General features: G+C 40.2%; 1 protein-coding gene across 1 annotated transcript in view; it reads right to left on the bottom strand.

Annotated features, from left to right (window-relative positions):
• Positions 1–9408, bottom strand: part of kcnh6a (potassium voltage-gated channel, subfamily H (eag-related), member 6a) — a 48580-nt gene extending 39172 nt beyond the window's left edge. Inside the window, exon 1 of the mRNA XM_053515121.1 lies at positions 9034–9408. Within this exon, the coding sequence (XP_053371096.1) occupies positions 9034–9109 (76 nt within the window). The 5' untranslated portion in view covers positions 9110–9408. The remainder of the gene's footprint in view (positions 1–9033) is intronic.
• Between the last annotated feature and the right edge of the window lie 2732 nt (positions 9409–12140).

Below are 12140 nucleotides of genomic sequence, written 5' to 3'. Positions count from 1 at the left end.
ACTGATGGACAGAATTCACTGAAACTTTTGCAGTACCTGAATATCTGTCTGTAGTTTAACCTGCACCAGAAGTAAAATCAAAGTGTTTGGTAACAGCGATGTTATCAACAGTTATGTGCCGGATTTAATAATCTACATTGAAATAAATGACTAATGCGATACTCGCTGAATGTAAACAAACACCTGCACCAATAGATATTAAATAGAAAAATTACTTAAAGTGAATATTTTTCCTGGGATTGGGTCATATTTTCACTTTGGCTGAAATAACAGCGCTGAAGTGGTGAATTCTAACACGCTGGAGTGGTTTTAAGACAAAACTTCATCTTTATCCGATCTGCTTTTCCATTTCTCATCTGTAAGTCACTCTCCGATCACCGAACAGGGCGTGTACTTGTGTGACGATGAAAGAAGTAGAACTCAGTGTAAACAAGGCGTAAAATAATCAACCTTACAGAATGTGATTTCTTTGTATTAATAAGTTAGACAGAGAGTTCTGACGTACAGAAAGACACACAGACGGACATGTACGTGGGCTTCGACCTGGAATAATAATAACATCACTGATTACATTAAAGATCATCAGATTATTATTAGTTATAAAATTTCTACAAACTCTTTTCCTGTCAACAATGAGTACTAACACTAGTTAACAATAAAACAAGTCCAAATCAAACCAAGGGAAGATTTCTCATGTCTTTCTGGGGTCTCGCAGTGTCTCTGTAACTCGTAGGAAATACGACTTATTTTATATTTGACTCTAAGACTTGGAGAGACGCTTTGGTCCACACATTAAAATGAACTATAAACCAGGAATAAAAATAAATCTAACAGGAAAGTGCGAGCCAACAAAATCTATTCCGGTAAAAGGTGCGTTACTCTAGGTCGTGTGTGTGTGTGTGTGTGTGTGTGTGTGTGTGTGTGTGTGTGTGTGTGTGTGTGTGAGAGAGAGAGAGAGAGAGAGTTAGAGAGAAAAAGAGAGAGATGGGGGGAGGTTTGAACCTGACTAATTGCAGTTAAACAAACTGAAAGCAGGTGAACAATTCCAAATAATCGCTGATGAAATAAAAGCATGGCCGGCTTTGACAAGAACAAAAACGCCTGTCGGTGTGAAGAGCACGTCTCTGAGGAAATGCACAGAAATGTATCGAAGAGATGTAAGGAGACGAGATGAAGGAGAAAAGATAAAGACACCTGAGAATGAGATGAGAGGACGAGGAGGTGGCTAAAATGGACAAAAACATAAATATAATTCATTCGTCCATTCGTCATTCCAGGAGGCCGGGAGACATCAGGTTACACCCTGAACAGGGGGCCGATCCATCACAGGACACACACACTACAGGCGATTTGGGAACGCCAAATTAGACCGATCTGAATGTCTTTGGACTGTGGAAGGAAACCAGAGTACCTGGAGGAAACCCACCAAGAAACAGGGAGAACAAGCAAACCTCATGCACACAGGTGGGAATCGAACCCAGATCCTGGAGGCGCTAACCACAGTGCTAACCACTTAGTCACCGTGCTGCCGTATGTATGTTATAATAAGAACTAATTAAAGAAAAACAAAAACGAAAGTGGACAATACTGTATAATTCTCACAGGACAATGTGAGAACATTGGGGCGTGGCCTAATATTCAAATGAAGCATGCTTGAATACAAAAGTGAGAAATAGGAAGAACTGGGATTGTTTAACTAGTTTGTGATTTCTGCTTAAATGTATTATTTCCTCTTGTGATTTTATTTACCGTCTCTAACTGGACTGTGTTCAGCTGTGCTGCGTCCATTCGTTTACTTACACCATTATGTTTTTATTGTTTATTGCAAAGTATTGCCAATTGCACAGGGTCACAGGAGGCCTGGAGACTTCATGCATGATTTGGGGTAGACCCTGAACAGGGGGCCAATTTCGTATATCGTACTGTGCACGTTAGCCACGACGCACTCTGTGAAAATTAGCAGAGTAAAGCTGTATAAAAAAAAATAAAAAAAAACATTTTTAATTTGGTTTGACTTCCGAGGGCCAGCTAAGTCAAAACAGGACTAAATCTTCTCTTAACTTTTTTTTTTTTTATCATATAGAAGGCAGTGTCAGTGAATATACACTGGAGTTTTGTGTTTTTTTTTTAACAGTCTGTTGTTTTGTTTACGCGAAATGATACAATTTAGGCTGTAGGAGTCGAGAGCATTCTTGGACGCGAGACCTCTTCCAACTAAAGTATTGACCCTGGCAGTTGTCCTTGGTCTTATCTCAGTGGTGGAGATCGGTCTTGCTAAATATGGGTCGAGCCTCAACTGAGGGTTTAAGCAAATATTTTTTCGCCTTTGTCTTTTTTTTTTTATCCACCAAAATGATGCTCCTTGACGCAGATTAGGCTAAGTAGCTACCGGGAAGATAAAAATAAAATAATAAAAAAATAAAAAATAAAAAAAAATAAAAAAGTTTTTAATGGTGTTTAGGGGGATGGAGTATTTTGATTTTGACCCCTTTGAGATTCCATCTTAGCTAGTCCTGATCCTGGAGATGATAATGGTGGTCTTGAGTATAGCGCTAGTTAACACAGAATCAGGCCTGATAAAGTTCAGCCCAGGTATAAACACCCCGGATCGTTATTAACTATCTGTTATAACCCAGACGCGCTCCGTCGTCATCTGTATACTCGTACACTCATAACTGTGTTTCCGTCCAGATCCAGTGATTGTGGGAGCTATTTTCTGCCTTGGCACCCCAGCAGGCCTGCTACTGCAAACACAAGCACACAACCCCTGCAACCCTCAACCCGTCCCTCCATCTGCCCCTCAGCGAGCTCCTGGACGGAGCGTGACATCTCACACAGCATGCGAGGGTCTGCGGTCGACAGTTTTTCCTCCTGGCACGTCACGGAGGACTCGACCACGTCTCAGCCTTCTGTTCCTCTGTCTTTTGTTTTCTGTTTCTTCTTCTTCTTTCCTTTTGTTCTTGCGTTCTTCCCCGACCTTTCTAACAGGCGCGGTGTTAATTGGTTTTTGGGTGAAGAGAACTTCGGCTGTATGCTCGTTATCACACTTTAATGCTTCTGCAGAACGTAACGCGCTTGACGGTTGCCTAGCAGCAAACAAAGCGCACTTACGGGTTGGAATCGAGGGACGGAAGCTCACACATCCTGCCTTACATCCTGTGTGCGGTATAATGCTGAGTAAATTACACACGAGGAGGTTTCCTCATTATTTCTAAAGCACTGATACGATGAAGCTTAATAAACCCCGTGTGCACGAAGGGAATACACACCAGAGCAACTGAAGCCGGACAGAAGTGTTGATTAGTTTTCTGTAAAAGCAGATCTGACAATAGTGTTAAGACAAGTGACAGATTTAATTTTAGTTTATCGTTTCTATAGTAACTCGCTCGCATGGATTAGTAGGAGGAAAGGTCTGCATAATCTTTGCGTAATTTCAATTCTATTCAATTTTATGTGTGTGGAACTTTTAACAACGCTCATTGTCACAAAGCACCTTTACCGAATCAAAAAGAAAGTTTGGGAAATTAGTAAGAAATCTGTGAGAAACTATGTATATATGTAAATGATCAGATGAGCAAGCCAAAAAACAAACAAAAATAAAAAACTCCCTAAGATGACAAAAGGAAGGAACCTTGAAAGGAACCAGACCCAACAAGGAAATGGTAAAGAGAAGTGTATATGTTATGTAATATTTATGGAAGGAGTCTCCAGTGTCAGTGCTTTGTAACCATCTAAGCTCTAACTTTATGTTTTGCACCAGAGACAGGGGACTTTGTGTTTTCTCGGTAACCTTTTCTCAATTTCAAAAGAAAGTGATGGAATGACTATACAGCCTTGGAGATAAGAGGAACAAGTTTGGCTTTGTAGATGCGCCAAAGTGAACTGCTACATCTGACTCGGTCGAGGGGCATCAAAGTCTTTCTGGTGAGCGAAGCCATAAAACTGAGTTACATTTCCACATGTTTGGGCCATTAAAGGAGTTCCTGGGAGGCCGGGGTTTCAGACGTGAATGAAGCAGGAAATCCAATCGTGGCTCCGTGAAAGGGTTTGGATTCATCACATCAGGAAATATTTCTTATTGTGTCAGAGTGATCACCACACAGTACGTCCCTGGCAGGACGGGTTTTAAGCCCTAATGATCTGACCTTTCACTTTCGCTCGATTAGCAATGTGGCGGCTTCATGAAAGCGTCGTCACTAAATATATCACCCGCACAAACTCTATGGAATTTTTTTTATTTTTAAAGCATGGTTGATTTTTATTTTTAAGTGTGCACTTTGCTGTGGTGTAAAACAGAAATCTCTCTTGAACATGGTTGCAGGAAAATATTCAAAAACCCTGCTTAACTTCAGACCACATCACTCCACCCTGTTGTTGTTGATCATTTTCCTATTACATCATGGCCGATCCTTACATAAGTCACATTCACATGTTTATGGTAAGTGCATTGATTAACTAGAAATCCTTTTATCAATATAAGCATTTTTTACTAAAGACCATGTCATCTGTAGTGAGAGATGTTAAAAAGATATGACAGGACATTCCAGGGATCTCAACTGTGAGTAGCTCAAGTACAAAAACAATCATTTTAAATGGTGTTAGTTTGTTGATTTGGCCCTAACTGGACGTTCTGCAGTGAGTCTGTTCTGAGCTGCTCCTGTTAAGTGTGAGTGTACACGAGATATCGATTGAGCTTCACACCATCATGGGTGCGCGGCTGCTCTGTTAGCAGCACCCGCCAACTTTTCAGTGTGTGTTCTCATCAGAATGATTTGGTAGTTTTATTGCTGTTCTTATTTTAATGTTATCATGTTTCAATGCATTTATGGAACATCCTGGTATTGATATTTTGAGTTTGCTTTTTTATTTTTTATTCCAGAGGCAGAAGCACAAAATAGACCAACATGGGTTTAAAAATTACACTGTGTCTGCATCATATATATGTTAGCACAGTGCTTTAACTTATAACCACACCCACTTCACTGGAACTAAAGACCTAAAGGCCACACCTCCCTAACTGGAACTAAATACACAAAGGCCAAACTTCCTTTATGGGAACGAAAGACCAAATTGCCACACCTCCTTCACTGGAATGGAAGACCGAAAGGCCACACCTACTTCACTGGAACTAAAGACAAAAGGCCACACCTACTTTACAAGAACTAATGACCAAAAGACCGCACTGCTTTCACTGGAACTAAAGACCGAAAGGCCACACCTACTGAACTGGAACTAAAGACCAAAAGGCCACACCTACTTTACTGGAACTAAAGACCTAAACGCCACACCTCCTTCACTGGAATGGAAGACACAGAAGACACACCTCCTTCACTGGAACTAAAGACCAAAAGGCCACACCTACTGAACTGGAACTAAAGACCGAAAGGCCACACCTCCTTTACTGGAACTAAAGACCTAAAGGCCACACCTCCTTTACTGGAACTAAAGACCTAAAGGCCACACCTCCTTTACTGGAACTAAAGACCTAAAGGCCACACCTCCTTTACTGGAACTAAAGACCTAAAGGCCACACCTCCTTTACTGGAACTAAAGACCTAAAGGCCACACCTCCTTTACTGGAACTAAAGACCTAAAGGCCACACCTCCTTTACTGAAACTAAAGACCTAAAGGCCACACCTCCTTTACTGGAACTAAAGACCAAAAGGCCACACCTACTTTACTGGAATAAAAGACACAGAGGACACACCTCCTTCACTGGAACTAAAGATCAAAAGGCCACACCTACTGAACTGGAACTAAAGACCTAAAGGCCACACCTACTTCACTGGAACTAAAGACAAAAGGCCACACCTCCTTTACTGGAACTAAAGACCTAAATGCCACACCTCCTTCACTGGAATGAAAGACACAGAGGACACACCTCCTTTACTGGAACTAAAGACTGAAAGGCCACACCTCCTTTACTGGAACTAAAGACAAAAGGCCACACCTCCTTTACTGGAACTAAAGACCTAAATGCCACACCTCCTTCACTGGAATGAAAGACACAGAGGACACACCTCCTTCACTGGAACTAAAGACCGAAAGGCCACACCTCCTTCACACAAAGCCACACTTTTTTCACTCTCCACTGGGAGAGAGACACTTGCCATTTGAAGACATGGTGGTAATTAATGATTTGCTGGAATTTGAATCATTATTTTCTTTATAGATTCTGCATAAACTGTTCCAGTTTTCATTGTTGCTAAGTGATTTTGATTTCCATGCCCATAGCATTAACTCTGATTTATGTCCGCATTATGCATAAAGACATAAAAGTGTTTGCAACATTATATATAAAACATAAAGTCTGATGGTTTGAACTTGTGTATCTTCTCGCCTCTATCCATCATCTACAGAGACATCTGTACGTAGACAAATATATACAAGATGACAGTAAATTTACTGGACTGTCCCCATTTCATTTGTGTCCTCCGTAGCCTGAGCCGTGACGGGTTGGCAACAGATTAGTTCATTACCCTGATCTAGCACTAACTAGTGTCGGAAAGAGCTATATATAACACTGGGCCTGTGGTTCACACATCAGGCAGCCTCCCACAGCGGTGGAAAAGATAGCAGAAGAGTGAACGAGAGAGAGAGAGCATGACAGAGCAGTATGACAGGCTGAGAGAGAGAGAGAGAGAGAGAGAGAGAGAGAGAGAAAGAGAGAGAGAGAGAAAGTAAGAAAGAAAGAAAGAAAGAAAAGTGAATTGGTGAAAGGTTGTCTGAGTGTGTGTGTGTGTGTGAGAGAGAGAGAATGTGTTATGCTTAATTTCCTTCACCTCTCACACACACCCACAAAGCTATACATAGATATACACACTTTGAAAAAGGGTACTCAACTTTAACTTTTATTGTTGCTGGTGTGAACAGTCAAATGTATGACTTACGAACTGATAGCTCACCTCTAAAAATGGATGTTTTATCTTTAATTGTACAATTTCTCGACCCGTTTTGCTGATGTAAATCGTAAAAAAGACTAGCCGGTCCTAGAAAACATGAAGTAAACACACTCAGTGGTGGCCAATTTACTGCTACATGACTTCTGTTTTCTCAGACCTCGAGTGCTGTAATGACACACGTCTAAAACTCACCAGCTGAAAAAAGGCATGCAGTGAACGCCTGAGATAAAACACACAAGACAGCCACGAATAAAGCATGCAAGCTGGGACCTGTGTTTATGCCATGCATAATAATATACTGTATGCATTCTGAGCTGATTGAGCATTCAAGCACAAATAAGCAATATCACACTAGGGTTCGTGCTGTTGTACTGAATATCAGCACTGAAGATATCCCAGATATCCCATGTCGATATTCAGTATAACAGCACAACCTCAAGTGTAATATTTGGCTTTTATACAACAGATCCACAAACACCATTTATTATCAACAGATTATAATGACCTATTTGTTTATTTAACTGGATATTTTGCCCCGAAAACACATATCCTTTATTAACCGGCGGATTTAACCAGCCGTAAATGGCGGAGCTGGCGCCTGACAGTTAGTGTAATTAACTGAAGTGAAAGTAGTTTTAAATTCTTAATACTGTAATAAATAAAATAATGAACAAACCATTGAGGTGGTGGACAGTCCTGAAACTTTATATTTATATTTCTACTTATTACACTTTAGAATATCAGCTCCATTAACTTGCAGATTCTGGGGTTGAATCCTAAATGATGTTAAATAGAAAGCTAGTGTGCTATGTAGGGTGTACAACCCCTTGTTCCCCAAACCAAGTAGTGCCCTTATTCAGGTACTATTTAGGGAGTGTTTAGGGATTCAGCTTTGTGTTCGTTAGCTTTGCATCGATTTGCAAGACTATTAAGAATGACTTACTGTAGAAGCGATTGCTAAGGAGACCGCGTGCTGTTTAAGATGACATAACGTTATCAGATTTGTGTTCTTGCTGAAAGTTCCTCTGTGACTGGTTTTAAATGTGGGTTTTGGCAGGCAGCTGTTCTCTCCTCTTTCCAGTACTGCGCTACGTACCGACCTACTTTCATCCACGCTGCGACCAACAGTTCAACAGTGTAATAACTGATTGTAGAATATCGAGTAAAACATATAGTTAAACAACCCACTACGGTTATGCTCTATTATCACCATTCATTGAATACGTGTTCATCTTAAAATCAGATTACATGGTCGGAACTGACTGTTAGTCATAATTTTATCCACTTTTATGTCAGATCTACCGTCAGAGGATCTTGGTTGCACAGGGAAACACACCATCGCATGCACGTCCTTAGTGCCTATATTCTGAAAACTTTAGACACAAAACATGCACCTGGCCAAACAATACATAATAAAAGTAAATACTCGATATGTAAATGTTCGGTTGATTGACTTTACTTTGGAGTTTGGAGTGCATACACCTACACACACACACACACACACACTTCAGATCCCTGTACGCATAGCGCATTTTGACCTAAAAGACTTTTTTATAAAAGGGGTGAATAATTCAAAAGACACGCACACACACACAAATATAAAACAATCGTCACACACACGCACACACACACAATAGATTTCGATCTCCCTCATGCGGACTTATCATTTGCATCTCTTTATATTATTATTATCTAAAGTCATTTGCAAAACAAATTCAGGCTACAGTTCAAATATGAGTGCAATTTAAAATATTTTAGCAACTATAATTAATTGCACTTTTAATTTATTAGAAAGATGATACATTTTTAGATGCATATGGAGTTGGTTTAAATAATAAAAATATTAATAATATCAGCTTTATATCTGTATATATTTATTCTGAGAATGGTTAATATCAGGCTCATTGAAATGACCTGAATTAGGTAGAGACAATGTAAGAGCTGTTAAAGTGGTAACCATGGTAACGTACTAGTTAGTACAGTAGTACAGTAGTACGCGTAAAGCCTGGTGTAGATGGTGAAGTTGCGTTACTTTGCGTCATTGCTTGCAACTTTTTTTTATGTTTTTTTTTTTTTTTTAAGAACTAATGTTACAGGATGAAGGTGTGTGTGTGCGTGTGCTGTACTTACTCTGACCGTCGAATTTGCGGATGATGGTGTCCAGATACGTGTTCTGGAGAGCGACGTGTCCCCGCCGCACGGGCATTTTAACACTCAGAGAGCCGAACAGGAAGACGGAAAGCAAACGAAATGTCCCGAGACCCGGGGCTGCGGGTCCGCTTCGGCTACAGCAAACCGGCCAGGGGGACGGAGGGACGTGTGATGATGGTGTGAGAGCGCATAATAACACACAGAGAGAGACGGAGAGAGAGGGGGAGAGAGAGCGCGCGCGAGAGGGAGTGCGAGCGAGCGAGCGAGCGCGCACGGGAGTTGTCGCGCGCGTCAGGGTAATGTCACCGAGTTCCGGCGGTTGCCAAGGAGATTAAAAAAAAAAAGCGCGCTCTCGATTCTTTTTTTTTTTTTTTTTTTTAGGATCACTGAGAACTTTCTCGCTGTTTCCTGATGAATTCTTGTCTATTAATAAAGGTGTAGCCGGAACCCGCTCTGATAACAAGAAAAACGACGAAACAACGCGCTTCAAGAAAAAACAAACAAACAGGACAACATGTTTCAGCCCCAAAAAATACAAATAAAACAAAACAATATAAAACCCAAACACACACACACACACACATACACATACACACGCTCCAGGTTTAATCTCTCCTTCACCACATTTAGACTGCGGAGTGTCCGCGCGGCACAGCTGTCACTCTCTGACACAATCCAGATGTGTGCGCGCGCTCTCCACCTCAGCATCTCTCTCTCTCTCTCTCTCTCTCTGACTATCTTTTACAATATCTCTCTCTTCTTTTTTTTCTCTCTCTAAATGTTTTGTCTCTCTTTCTCATTTTCTCTCTTTTTCATCTCTCTCTTTCTCCCTCTCACCACCCCCCTCCTCTTTATTTCTCCTTTTCTCTCTCTGTTCAGTTCAGTAAAGTCTTATGAGCATGTGCTGTATTTCCAAAACAAAATAGAAAAAAAAAATACATTGTTGCCAAAGCAATTATGAAATATTAATTACATTATAAATAACATCACTCTGCTTTTATGAACATGTTAAACATATTAGGTAAACAATAACAAAAAACATCAATATTAACAACAAACAACAAAAACTATTAGGTAACTAACTGAACAATGGTGATACTTTTCTCTTTTGTTTTTCTCTCACTCTCTTTTTCTCTCTTCTTTTATCTCCTTTCTCTCCCACTAGCTTTTATCTCTATTGCTCTCTCGCTCTCTCTCAGTTCAGTTCAGAAGGACTTTATTGGCACGAAAAGTTACATTGTTGCCAAAGTAATAATAGAATATTGCTTAATGTACATTATAAAAACCATCACTCTTCATTTATTAACATATTAAATATGAAAGAAAAAACATAGTAGGTAAACAATAAAAAAATAGCAACAACAGCAAAAAAAAATCAATGTTAACAACAATAACAACAAATTTTAGGTAACTATTTGAACAATAGCTATGGTGTTCTAATAGTGTTATATTGTAGTTAGTTAGGGACTCTTTCTCTCTCTCGTTTTCTTTCTCTCTCTCTCTCTTTCTCTCACTCTTTCTGAATTCACCCCTCCATGCTTTTGTGTTAAAAGTGGCATAACGGTGTCACAAAGGCTTAAATGTCACAAGCCATCTCGTGAGTGAAGATGATTTTTGAGGGTTTTTTTTAAATGATATTCTGCTTTTTTAAAATTATTATTTGATTGAGCATTTACACATCACCACCTTTTGAGGCTAAGAATGTATTAGTCTGTGTACAGTATATGTGTGTGTGTGTTTGTGTATGTCAGTAATTACTGTGCAAACAAGTTAAGTGACATTAACATTATAGAACATTTGATAGCAATTGCATTAAAAACTAAAGCCAGTTTCCAGAGTTCCGGGACCACTCCCTAGTTTGAGTTCCCACCGAACCACAGGAACCATGATCATTATGCAAAGTGGCATTTCGTAACCATTAGGAAAAACATATCAAGCATGTATGAGGCTCTTTCAACTTCAATTTGTTGTGCAAATATTATGATAATATTAAGCAGGATTCAATACTTTTCCCAGCACAAGCAATTAAATGTAGAAAAGTTATACACATCAGATTTTACAAAGAAAAAACGGTTTGGCATCGTCCATCAGAATCTGCTTCTCACAAAGTTCAGTACAATACACATCGCCTAGTTCAAAAAGGTAGACTACTGCATGAACACTTGATCATCATATCCCCGTATGTGTGCCTTCAACCTGTTCCAAATCTGTTCCAGCATGATGATACTCAATGAAGACATGTGACTGCAGGTCTTCCTTCATTACCCATGTCCCTCTTAACATTATTAGGACTTATTAGGACTATAACTGTTGGACGATTACACATAATGTCTCCACCTGGCTCTGCCACAACGTCTGGTGGTTAAGATTGCTCAGACGGGGTTAGCTCAGTGGTTAAGGGGTTAGACTACTGATCGGAAGGTCCCGGGTTCAAAACCCAGCACTGCCGCTTTGCTGTTGTTGGGTGTCTGAGCAAAGCCCTTAACTGCTCATGTATGCAACGAGATAAATAGATTGTAAGCTGCTATGGATACAGTAGGTGTGTCTGCCAAATGTAAATATTATCGAAGGCTTAAAGAAGACATAAGAGTGGCTTCCTTATTTAAAATCAGTAGACCTTCAAGAATTTTATTTTTAATTATTCCATCAGCCACTCCTGCTCCACTGCCACCTTGTTCCCAGTCCAACCAGTCAGGACCAGTAACCTTTGTCACATGTTCTTTCTAAGGACCCAAAAGTCTTTCTGGAACCGATCCAGATACTTCACATGCAACAGATCTACCCAAACGTCAGTCTCAGCACCTGGTCAGCCTGCTTAAGCCCCGGTCTACACTGCATATCGGTTTCAACCCCTGATGCAGTCTCTCTAATTGCTTCTGCTATCAAATCTTTGCATCTGGCCTCAAGTCAAGTCCTTCCCTCGCCCTAGTACCTGATCCTGTACCCGAATTCATTGGTTTTATTGCTTTTGATTTAATCACTGAACTTAGATCCAGCTTTTAGTTTTCAATCTGAGAGCGCCACCTGGTGTTCTGGAGGATCTAGGACTACTGTCTATACAGTCTCGTGTTTTTTCTCGTGCCACA

The sequence above is a fragment of the Clarias gariepinus genome, chromosome 16, assembly GCF_024256425.1.
Source record: "Clarias gariepinus isolate MV-2021 ecotype Netherlands chromosome 16, CGAR_prim_01v2, whole genome shotgun sequence".
Classification (NCBI taxonomy): Eukaryota; Metazoa; Chordata; class Actinopteri; order Siluriformes; family Clariidae; genus Clarias; species Clarias gariepinus.
Note: the sequence above shows the minus strand (reverse complement) of the source record. Positions and strands in the feature narration are given on the sequence as shown.